This window comes from Thunnus albacares, chromosome 6 (genome assembly GCF_914725855.1).
Source record: "Thunnus albacares chromosome 6, fThuAlb1.1, whole genome shotgun sequence".
Taxonomy (NCBI): Eukaryota; Metazoa; Chordata; class Actinopteri; order Scombriformes; family Scombridae; genus Thunnus; species Thunnus albacares.
Genome location: NC_058111.1, coordinates 22,203,274 through 22,215,554, shown reverse-complemented (window position 1 = coordinate 22,215,554; position 12,281 = coordinate 22,203,274). Strand labels below are relative to the sequence as shown.

At 42.7% G+C, this 12,281-nt stretch overlaps 1 protein-coding gene across 5 annotated transcripts in view; it reads right to left on the bottom strand.

Moving 5' to 3' along the window:
* Positions 1 to 139: 139 nt before the first annotated feature.
* Positions 140 to 12,281, bottom strand: part of LOC122984593 (SPHK1 interactor, AKAP domain containing) — a 129,964-nt gene continuing 117,822 nt past the window's right edge. For 4 of the 5 annotated variants that reach the window (XM_044355150.1, XM_044355151.1, XM_044355152.1 and 1 more), the window contains 7 exons: positions 11,616 to 11,886; positions 6,258 to 9,645; positions 4,483 to 4,644; positions 3,387 to 3,470; positions 2,485 to 2,534; positions 1,784 to 1,968; positions 140 to 1,269 (listed from right to left, as the gene is read on the bottom strand). In XM_044355150.1, the coding sequence (XP_044211085.1) occupies positions 1,117 to 1,269; positions 1,784 to 1,968; positions 2,485 to 2,534; positions 3,387 to 3,470; positions 4,483 to 4,644; positions 6,258 to 9,645; positions 11,616 to 11,886 (4,293 nt within the window). In that variant the 3' untranslated portion in view covers positions 140 to 1,116. The remainder of the gene's footprint in view (positions 1,270 to 1,783; positions 1,969 to 2,484; positions 2,535 to 3,386; positions 3,471 to 4,482; positions 4,645 to 6,257; positions 9,646 to 11,615; positions 11,887 to 12,281) is intronic. The other variant, XM_044355154.1, reaches the window with a different exon arrangement.

The window sequence follows — 12,281 nt, the reverse complement described above, 5'->3', positions numbered from 1 at the left end:
GTCTGTTTGTTAGTTTTGCTGCTTCTGTGACATGCTTTTGGGAAAACTATGCAAACAGTATAATACTAATGATGATAAATGTGCTATTAAGCAGTGTTCAGTTGCCTTTCTGTTGGATATTATGAATGATCAAGACTGCTTGTATTTCACATGACAGAAATTTATTGATGTCAAAAGATAAATACATTCAGTTCTACAGTGACAGAGTTTACAGCTGATGCTGCCGAATGCTGATGTAACACTAGAGTACCACTAAGTAGAGAAATAAACACACCAAATTCACATACAAATTCAACATTACAAACCTTACTCTGTCTTCCTGACATAGTAAAAGCTAAAGAGAGCAGTCCACTACTCCAAGGTGCAGCAGTTCCAAATCTACAGTATATACAGTACAGCTATCCAAAATAATCAGTTCTCAAGTAACATTAACAAGATAACATACTTACTTAGAACTGAGTTTCAAGGTCACAACAGAGGTGGAGTGTTTGCCAATGAATACAACAAATATATGGACAATTTTGCTTACTTTAAGCAAATGTGCACTCCTAAGTGGCTATGAAACAAAAGTGACAGAGATTTTTCTGGGCTTACATTTTAACCGCCTCTTTTACACAGTAATTTTGATATAAAAGGTTTGAGCATGTTGAGCTGCAGGGAGAATCGAACCTGATTTTCCTATCGTGTGTTCATTTGGAATAAATAAATAAACACATAATTTGGTTGTGAGAGTCTGCAAATATATCTGGAGCAGTTAAAACCTGCTGACTATAACCTCTTGAAGGCTAGTTCATTCCTATTAGGAATGTCCAACCCATATACCTACAGTTTGCTCTATACGTGTGTCTCACAAGCTAGAGTGGTGAATCTGAAAACAAAACATGCTTTTATTAAAGGGAAACTGGTCCATTCATGATTGCAGACAGACATAAAAGACAACTTCCATGTACAGGGTGAGAGGGCACCGGGGAGGGCTCATGGCGTTGTGCTCTCAGCTTGCAGCAGGAGACATTTGGTGTGATGAGACAGGATGGGGCAAATAGTTAGGAACACGTTAGAAGTGTGAGTGAGGGAGCATGTGTGTTTTTGTTTGCAGGATTAGGTAACTAATCCACTTTACAGGGTCTCCAAAAGCCAATCAAACAGGCTGGACAAGGACCTGCCCTCCTCTTCCTCTTTCTCATGTAGCTTACAGAACTGAACCACAGCGCTGAACAAGTCCGCAATCCGCCACGCCTTCTGAGACATCAGATGGACCACCCTCTGGAACTAAGAGAACACACACACATGATGAATCCAGCAATATATACATGCTCATTCACATCACCATGCTGGCTGATGGAGAAATCTACAGTATATATAATTCCAACTTTTAAAGAAATTCCCAGTGTATGAGCCATGATGTAGTTCATTTATTAATTCATTTGTCATATAAATGATTCCTAAAATATTACCTGTCTTAAAGGCAGTCACAGATCAAATCACACACTTTTTGTCAAGTGCATTATTTAAAAAACATAAGCAAAGAAGACCCAACCTGCCATTTTGTGCTACAGGCCGTAGCTACCTTTGAAGTCACTGAGGTCAGTGTTATATATGGTGGGTATTTTATAGGAAGATATCAGTTATTTTAGACTTGATATATTTAAATTGTACAACTTTCAGGACAGTAAATGAATTTTATTCATGGCAGTGTGGAGAAGGGCTATAATAATCAAAGAAAACTATGCAATCAGTTCAGTCAGTCTCCCTGCTTTTTTATTTTTGATTTGACTGTGCCCACCTTTGCGATCCTCTTCTCTTTGGACTTCCTGAAGCAGAGAGCAGGAAGGCCCAGCTCAGAGGCAGCAATCCACTGCAGAGCCACTCTCAGCTCTGAGTCCACACACTCCGGTTCAAGGTCACAGTTTACTACCAACAGTTCCCCGAGGTTACTACTGCTGCTCGCTGTCCTCACTGAACTGCTCTCTGAAAGTACAAAGATGTGCTGTGTTAGGGGGGTATAACTATTATAAAAATACTATCATACCTGAGAGAGTTTTCTTCAAATCAATTCTCTTTTTCAGGGCTTCTATACTTATTTCAATGCACAGTATGTATCAAATGCAAACGTGCCAAATCTTTGCACACAATCATACAATATGTTCAACTTCATAAAATAAAAAATATCCCGGGCCCAGTTATGCTTTGAGACAATCTTTGATCAAGTGTAAGTGATTAAATAAAGATGACCTTTGTGTTGAGATACCTCTGGAGGTGCACGCCCTTTTAAATTATTGATGACCATCCTTAATGCAGAGCAGAGCATCACCTTTATTCAAGTACATCCATTTGAGGGATTATTCACACAGACAGAGCACATACTGTACCTCAAGTCACTCAAAAGCTCTTGGTGAGTGGAGAGATGTCAAAGCTGAAGAAGGAGGTGAATAATTAAAAAGCTGATGGCATTGAGATGACATGAGAATTCATCACTGCACTTACGAAAGATATTCTCCTTGGTTCCTGCCAGGTGGCCTTTCTCTGTCTCTTCACTGCGAGGAAAGAAATGCCAGTTGGAAGTTACAGTGACACACAGTATCACTTAAAGGAATAGTTTGACATTTTGGGAGATACACTTCATCTTTCTCTTGCTGAGAGTTAATTGAGAAGATGCCACTGTCATGTGTGTTTACAGTAACATGAAGCTTCCACCCGCAGCATTTGGTTTAGCTTAGCGACAAAGACTGGAAACAGGGAACCAGCTAGCCTGGCTTTGTCTGAGGGTAACAAAATCCACCCACCAGCATCTTTAAAGCTTACCAATTAACACATTATATATTGTTTGTTTATTTCACACAAAAACCAAACTGTAAAAAACAACATGTTTCAGTTTTACAGGAGGCTATTTTCCCAACTATTTCATCTAGCTCTCAACAAGAAAGCAAATAGGCGCATTTCCCAAAAACTTAAACTATTCCTTTAATTTAATTATACCATGTATTACAGTATGTATTTTAATCTGAGATAGATAGATAGATAGATAGATAGATAGATAGATAGATAGATAGATAGATAGATAGATAGATAGATAGATAGATAGATAGATAGATAGATAGATAGATAGATAGATAGATAGATAGATAGATAGATAGATAGATAGATAGGGATGCTTTTCTGTCTATTAAATGGAACATTATTGTCAATGCTGGACTGACAGAGTAGCAATAATCTGTCATGTGGATAAGTGTTAGTCCAACAGCCTGTCACTGTCACATGTCATCTGATTGCTGCGCTCTGGGTGAGAGCATCAAAAAAAGCAATATACTATCCACAGACTTTTAAAAAAAAAAAGTGACACATTAATGAGAAATACTTCAGCACCGGCCTGTGACAATGACAGTTACCTGATTACTGTGCTCTGAGTGGGCACATCAGAAAAAGCATCCAGGTCTGCCAGACCTAGGCTGGATGTGCTGCTGGTCCCATTCCTGTAAACCAATAAAAAAACAGGAGATAGCGTCACTCGCATGTTGTCTCAAGACATCTGACATGATCGCTGACTTGTTAAGAGAGCAATAACCAGGTGCAGCGATGCAGGCTGTGTTGTTCATTAGCTGGTGATTAACATATAAATAGCAGCTGCAGGAGAATCGGACGCTCAAAGGTGGGAGAGCTGGTGATTTTAGTCTGGCAGCAAGCCTGTCTGAAGATGAGGATGAGGAGATTTGGAGGTAGTTTAGGTGGGTATGGTGGACAGGGCAGGGCTGGCAGCCGTGCCCTTGTGTCACAATATGGTTCATGGATGAGGTGGAATTAAAGTAAAGAGGAAGATGGACAAGTTGCAAGGAGCAGCGAGTGTTATGGTGGTGCAGACAAACTACTCTTGCAGTTAATTAAGCAAAAAGCAGGTATCTCATATCATTTCCACACTAACCACATGGAACCTTCCAACTTCCCCTTTCCACTCTAATCTACATATATCAACGCCTTTCAATATAAATGCATTTGAACATGCAGTTTATGATGCTTATATTTGGTCCAATATCAGGGGATATAACATGTTCTTTAAGGCGTCTTCTACTTCTAGCTTGTTTCAACTAGAGAGCACAGAGCATTTACTCCAGGCTATTTGGTAAAAGTTGGTGTAGTTGGCTAAAACAAATGAAAATTGATGAAGCAGAGAATGGTGTAGCAAATGTTCTGAACTAGAGGCTTTCGATGTGAGAGGTCACATCCCTGTAGTACTGGAGCCTACTACTGCAGGTAGTTGTGCATGGGGTGCAAGCAGGGTCTCGCCCTGTATGCGAGCTATGGAGAGGGCTTTGTGGAGTGAGCTCTCTGCCATACACTGCCTCAGCAGGTGTGGATATTGCAGCAGCGGGGAGTAAATTGGCATTGGCACAGGAGAGCACAAGTGTCAGTAGCGATGGGCCAATGAGAGTGGGGTGAGGGTGGGAGTAGCAGCATTTGGAGCAGTATCAAGGAGCAACGGTTACTGACCCCTCGCTCAGCTGGATAAAACTACTGGTCTCCTCGTGGGGGTCATCCTCGGGGGTTATATGGGACCAGCTCCCCATGCTCTCTTCACTGCTAGCACTCATAGAACGCTTGTCCCTCTTCACTACTGCAGCCACCGCCACAGCTGGCCTGTCCCTCTCACTGCTGGGGAGAGCAAACCGCAAGATGGTGGGAGTGACCATCGACTGGTTGTGCACAATGTCTGCTGCAATGTGTGGTTACTTTGGCTCCATTGTTGTTCCAATGTTCCTCAAGTCACTCTTCATGTACAGTAAACATTGAGCTTTGTTCAAACTAAAATGCATTTCAAAAGGCAGTATGGGGAAAGTTTCTCCTCCAAAAATGATAGATCTATAGTAACTTTATACAAATGACAAGCCTTTGGAATTTGAAATAACTACGCACCACATTCAAAGAGAGACACTTCATTTCAATATCTTTAATGCATCAGCAAAATTCATTCCCCAGGGGCACTGTTGGATTTTCACAGTTTTTCAGGAAAGTGATTACATTAAGTCATAATCAGATGATTGAGGGCTGCCATCCTCGACAATTCCAGAGGGAAATCAGGTTTTATTGACTAGGCGAGTGATTGACTTCCACTCTTACTCAAGGGACAAACAGATGCACTCCACTTGTTCCTGGATTACATGTATTGTCAAGTGAAAAGGAGCGTGTCTTGTGACTCTCCTGTGGCCTGGGAACCTTTCAGCTGTTTTCCTCTCACTCATTATTAAACATGTTTTGTATTGAGGATCTACGGTTCTTTAAAACACTCAGTAAAAGACCAGCAGATCTCAACCAGTTCCCCACATCTGGATATTATATTTTCATTTTCCTCTGTATATCTCTCATGTACATTAGCTGCTCTTTCCACTTATAGATTTTCAGCAGGTTCATTTGATTCCATACTGAGACACACTATGAACTGCTCCAGTCTTCATTACCCTCAGAGTATCCACTAAAATGTCTTCTGGGAGAGTCTACACTCTAGTGCGTCCTCTGAAAGGCCACTCATACACCTTTAGTTTTTAGAATTGGAGTGAATCTTGTCACCTTGTTGAGTCCTTGTCTCTGTGAAAATTGAGACACGTAAGACTAACCATGTCTAATCAGAAGGAATACATACCCTTATTACAAATGAATTTACTTCATATAAACACCATTCCTTAGCTAACCTGCTGCAAAACAACTTCACTCTAGCAAGCTTTAACACAACAACCAGATCCCTCGTGTTAATAAGTATGTCGTGTGCATGTCAGTGTAATCTAAATGCCTTTCTTATAGTGTCTCATGGTTTTAGTGTGTTATCCAAGTGTTAGTGCAGCTTGTACTGATCAAGATGAGTTGAACAGCCCTACGGTGGATAAAAGATGAAGCCACTAGAAGCTTTCTGCACACACACTACATCACCCAGACAGTGTGAGTCACAGCCTAGCCAAAGGTTTGTCAAACCTCACACACTGTTAAAATAGATTAGTTTCCCCAGTGAATGGATCCTCTGTGTGCCTGCCACTCTTTGATCAAACTCTAAAAATAGCTTTGATATGCTCGGGCAGTTGTAGGGCCTGGATTTTATTCATTCAATGCTGATTTTCCTAGACAAATTTTAATGTTTTTATTTTCTCTCCCTCACTCTTTCAGAAAAAATAATCTCTACTTTTAATATTTAGGGTGACTCTGCTGGGCTATAAAAAACTTTCTGCCTGAAGGGTTGGTCTGACTCACACAAAGAAGAGTAGGGACCAGTTCAGTACCTGCTGCCGTTGGTTGTAGTTCTCTCTGTACGCTTGGTAGCTGCTGTTTCTGGTGGTGTTTCCTGAGGTCCTCCTGCCTTTTCATGGCTTAGAGAAGTCTCCTCATCCTTCTGATCTCCCTCAATATGGATCAGCGGCACATCTCTGGGGCCCCTCATGCGGGGTGCACTGCTGTCACTAGCCCCAGACCCTAATCCAGTGCTAGCTTGCTCCTGGCTGGACCTACTCCGACTACAACTTAGATGAGATTGTTTGAACCCCCTCCTTCTTTCACCAACAGGCATGTGTGGCTGTGGGTGTGGCCCAGGCATGCCCCCAGCTACTTCTTGCTGGCCCCCGAGTGCAGACTTGCCAATATCCACAATGTCAGCTGCCAGGCGATTGGCAAATTGCTGCACATGGGGCTGGGAGTCTCCTGAAGCCTCCAGGTCAATACTGTCCTCTGGATCAGCAATGATCTTGTTCTTTCTCATCAAGGATTCAATAGAGCTCGACCAGGTCTCATGAATCAGCATATCAGTGATCTGGTCAGTCTTACCCCTTTGATACAGGCAGGAGTCTGACTTGCACAGTCCCGTGGCTGACACTGAGTTGGTGGGGTAGATATTCAGTGTGTCTCCATGCACATTGCGGGCAAATCCGTCAAATGAGTTGGCTTTAATGGGTGAGTTGACAGTCAGTCGTGAGTCTGAGTAGCGCCGGTCTGGGACAGAGGATTGACGTATACAGAAGGGTGTTCTAGGAGAGGGTGGGAACAGGCTGTTGCTCCACTCTTTAGTCTTGGCAATGCCATACTCTTTGTTTTCCTTATCCATGTCTCGAAGCATAAACCTGTAGAACTCCTCTGTGATGCTCTCTGTACTAGACTGTTTGGATAGGCAGGATGTGGCCCTGACATTAAGGTGACCATTTTTCTTGGATGCAGCCTGTTGCACAGCTGCAGTCAGAATGCTGCTGGCATTTTTCCCTGCATAGTAATCCAGGAGAAGGTCAAAGCCCCTGCCCTCAGTCTCCATCTGGTTTACCATGAACCGCGAGAACTCATCTGTGATGCTCTCACAACTTGACTGCTTAGAGATTGAGCTACCGCGGCTCAAGTTCTGACCTAACCGACTGCCTGGGCCCAGGGTGTTAGGTGTGCCTGAGGGGTCTGCGTCTTCTTCTGGAATGCTCTCATAACTAGACGCCTTCCCACGGCTCCACCTCTCACACTGCAACCTGCTGCGTGGCTGGCCTGCTTTGGAGGTGTCCACCACATTAAGCTCAGGGCAGTTCATGATCCTGGCTGTGACTTCAGATGCAAAGAGGGCAAATGGGTCCTGTGGTTCATCCGGGTTTACTGACTCATCCACTACCCGGTTCACCAGCCGCTCCATCAGCTCTGGTTGCTCCTCTGTTTTCCTCTTGATCTCACTGAGGCGTGGTGCCCGATGTTTCTTGGAGGCTGCATTGCTGCTCTGACCCTCTTTCCTCCTGAGTACTGTACGGCAAGCAGGGATCAAGTAGGCCTCTGGTCCCTCTGTAGATGTCCCTTTCAGGGCACAGAACCAGGGTTGCTTCCCAGTAGAGTTCTCCAAACATATGGCAGCTAATTCTGTGGCCATAGATACCACTGTAGTAGCCAAATCATCAGCATAGCAAGTAATGGGTGTCTTGGACTCTGAGTCCATTCTCCAAGAGAGCAGAGAACTGCAAGAGTTGAGTGAGGACTGAGGGGTGAGGGAGGCCTGTCTGCTGTCACTTCCCATCACTAGTCGCCCCCTCTTTTCTGAGCTGTGAATTTGGATTTCACTCAAAGGTTCTCTGATGGCACTACTGCCCTGCTGGTTCTGCTGGTTTTCAGACCAGTCTTTGGCAGGAAAGGAGGTGGATTTAGAATGACTTTGTCTGTATGATGGCTGCTGCTGTTGCTCTTTGCTGTATGCTGTGGGGAGAGATGCAGTGAGATCATTTTCCTCAAGCACACATTTCTCCTTCAGCCCAGGAACCATGGTAAGCTTATCTGTGCACTGTAGCATGCCACTGTGATTATCATTATTAGTGGACTGACTATGGCCAACTAAGCACTGCAATGGAATTGATGGATCCTTGCTCTCCATGGTGGTGACAGGCTCCTTAGCACAAGTATCACCCTCTTGTGTCCCAAAAGACCCTTGGTCAAATCTAGATATGTGACTGATTTTCCTCTGTGTCAGGCAAAGGATATCAAACAGCAAATTGTTTACACTGTCCTGCAAAAAAACCTGGATGCTTGGTGCCTCTTTTCCAGTACCCTCCAGTTCTTTTTTCTTTTTTGCTTTCTCTAAAGCATGCTTAAAGAGACTGTCTGCCACCTCATTGATTAAATCATCCACCACTCTTTCATCCATGTAGGATTTTTTTGGACAAGTGATGCCATCTACTATCTTGTTATGGGTGGACTCCAACAGGTGAGCTACACTCTTGTAGCCTTGTGGCTGAGTCAGCACCTCAGCTGCTTCCCTGTGTAGGACCTCAGCAATGTTGGCACGAAATGCTTCAACACTGGTACCCTCTGCGACACTGCAGTGCAGTGTGAAGACTGCAGAGGCCTCGGCAGCAGACATCAGACCCTGGGATGCTGTATAGACATCTGTGGAATCTGCGTCAGAATCGCCGCCTTCCCTTGACTCCTCTGTTAGCTCCACAGCTGCTACAGCACCAGCTACCTGAGCCATGCCACACATGGCTGAGGAGAGGGAGTAGTCACCACTCTCCTCTGGTTCATGTAGGTCCTCCTCTGTGTCCTCCTCTGAAGCTGATTCCATGGCAAGCTGTTCTGTCAGCTGTGGGGTAGTTATGGTGCCAATGACACTGGCTGCACAGGCTAAAGCCACTTCTACATGTTTGGATGGGTGTCCTCCATTGTGATGGGGAGTGTGAGCCTGTGTCCCATTTTCTGGTATCTCTGTGCCTTTGGCAGTGATATCCTGGTCAGGCACATTAGACACCTGGGTCTCTGGCCATTCTGCAGCCACGTCAGAACTGTCTGGGCTTTGAACTATGACGATCTTGGGGAGTTCAAAAGAGCAGGTGCGCTGTTGTGAAGGCTGTTTGGTCTGTGAAGGACTAGTGAAGTTGGAAGGGCGTCTAGAGAGGGACACACTGACAGCAGCCTCAGAGACAAAAGACGTTTCATCTTGAGAGAGGCGTATGAAGGCATCTTGCAGCACTGACTCGGCCAGATTTGTGGCGTAGTGACCAGCTGATTCCTTAGTGTGGTGGCTGGCTCGCTGATGCATTTCCCTTTTCACCTCCCTGTCCTCCCTGTTCTGATGATGGGCCAGCTGTCCCCTCTGACACGTAAGTCTGACACAGTGTTTCTGTGCAACTTCTACCAAGCTCTCTGCCAGGTCACCACTCTCTGCCTCTGTGAGGAGACAAGCAAAAAGAGAGGGAAAGAGAGAGAACAGGGAATGAAAAATGTCCACACTGATTAGAAAGCAGCTTCATCAGTTTCCAAAGTGTCACAGCAAGAGCAGAATATAATCCTGTTTTACCCTTCACTGACTACCTGAGCTGGGTTGTTTCTTGTTTGTCTCATTCAATTTCCCCTTGAACAAAACTTGAACAGACAATTATTTCCCATATTGCCACCACCTAACAGATATCATTTATCACCTGGGCAACCCAGTAGCGATAAATGAATACTTCCTTCTTGTTTTATATATTCTCAGTCATTACAGAAATCTTTCAGTGCTTGGTACACCACTGTCTTGGTTGTGGTGTTACTGCAATCTCAGGAAGAAATACAGTGTTTCATTTCAAGCTCATGTGCTGTCCCTGAAGTCTGCTCAATAAAAACAAACCTGACTAGAATAACTTTTACAATATTAAACAGTGAGTTCCACCTTGATGGCAGTAATAATATCAGAATAGTTGTCATATTTTTGAATATTGCCAATTTGCTTTTTACTGCATCTTGTTTTGCAATGAAAGTATTTTTCTGGCCTTAAAATTCTGCAGCTCTGTTATAGGTAATGATTTAAATATGAACATTAAATTGACAGTTCAGTTCAGAGTTAGCTGTGTTACATCCTATACTTAAGTACAATTATGAGGCACTTCTAATTTACTTGAGTATTTCTATTTTATGCTACTTTATACTTCTACTCCACCATACTTCACAGGGATATATTGTACTTTTTACTCCACAACATTTATTCAACAGCTATCGTTACTAGTTACTTTGCAGATGAAGTTATTATATACAAAACCTATAATGAGCACATAAAATATAATGCACTAATACTGGTTAATCTATCAAACAGTATATACTGTATGTTAAAATCAGCTCCACCTCCACCAGCTGCAACATAAAATGCTGATTGCACATGAATGCATCAATAATAATTATCCAGTAATATAATACATATATAACACTGATAGGAGGCATTTTTCTGCATAATGAGTACTATTACCTTTTATATTTTATGTGCCTTTTACCGCTAATACTTATTTAATTAAAAATGGAATTTCCACTTGATGGACTTGGACATGTGTTGTTTGTTTCTAAGTCTTTAAAGATGACCTTAAAATCATGATTAAAACTTATTTCTGGTCTTCAGATCGGTCTGTTTTCTTAGTTGCTCAAGGAAGATGTTATCACATCAAAATCTGTTTTGGAACAGCCACTTCATGCTGCACAGTGTGCAGTCAAAGGTTTCTTCAAAGTTTTGAATGAACAGCATGCTGACTCAAGCTGTGAGTAAGTGCAAATGTATCACAGGAACACTGCAAGGTTGTTCAGGCTATATAATGCCACGTTTACATAGGCAGATATGAGGTGAAATCTTTAACCCATGAGCTGTTGTAAACAGGGTGACACAAAGGACAAAAAGTGGACCTAAGGCAACAATTACATACTGTTGAATCAACATTAATATGAATGTTCAAAATGTGTCAATGCATACAAGAGTTCAGTGCATAAATGTCAATGTTTTTTCTTGGAACTATGACTAATCACAACATAAGTAGAAATTTACCAAGACTAACTAACATGACCTTTTAAAAATCTATTTGTATCTGGATTTTGATCTCTTAAGAAACCCACATAGTGGTAGACAGTCAGGGGATACATGTGCCATTTTCTTTTCATTTAAGTGCAGTGATACATGAGAAAATAGTGATATGATTCAAGAGTACAGTATGTCATAATACTGAGAAATCCATTAAAAATTACTGGATCAACACCAAAAGTGAATAACTTGTTCATTGGCCTTATTTTACCCCACCTTTCATACAAAGTAAAAGAGAAATATTCTTTTAAGACGTCCTGCCAAGTAACACACAAATGCGGCCAAAAAACAAAGCCTCTTTGGCGAAGGTAACAAGGCTCACCATTTCTGAAGCCATCATCCTCGCTGTCATCACCAAGGTGTTCCGAGGCAGTCAGGAAGTCTTCCTCTATGGATGAGATGGAGCGATTGGTATCGTCATCGACCCGCTGCCCAGCTGCCCGGCCCTGCTGAAGCTGTTGTTCCTTTCCCCACTGCAGACCAATCAGGAACTTGTTGATCTCAAAGATGATACTGCCTGGTTGAGTGGAGCGTCTCTTCCCTGAACAATGAACCAGGCACACGCCTGTACTTCTCTGCTGCGGCTGCTGGACCTGAATGGAACATGAACAAATACCTATTATGCATGCACACACATAATGCTTGTACAAAGTAGTACATGTATACATACCTTCTCATGAACGCATACATAGGTACACACCAAGGTAAACAAACAATTGACAACACATACAGTATATTGTGTCACAAATTATGAGATATAACATTATAAACATCTTAATTAAACCTTCAGATTGACTGTTTCTGTAGCTCTTATGCCTGTTTTTACTCCTTTTGTCTGTGCAGGCTCCTCAGGCTGAGTATTGATTCCAAGAGTGTTTTTATACAATGATGCATTTGGTGGGTATCAAAAAGTCTGTGAGATGGAAACATTGTATTAAAAAAGGTAAGTACAAATATAATTGCTATTAGTTAGTCGCTACAGTATACA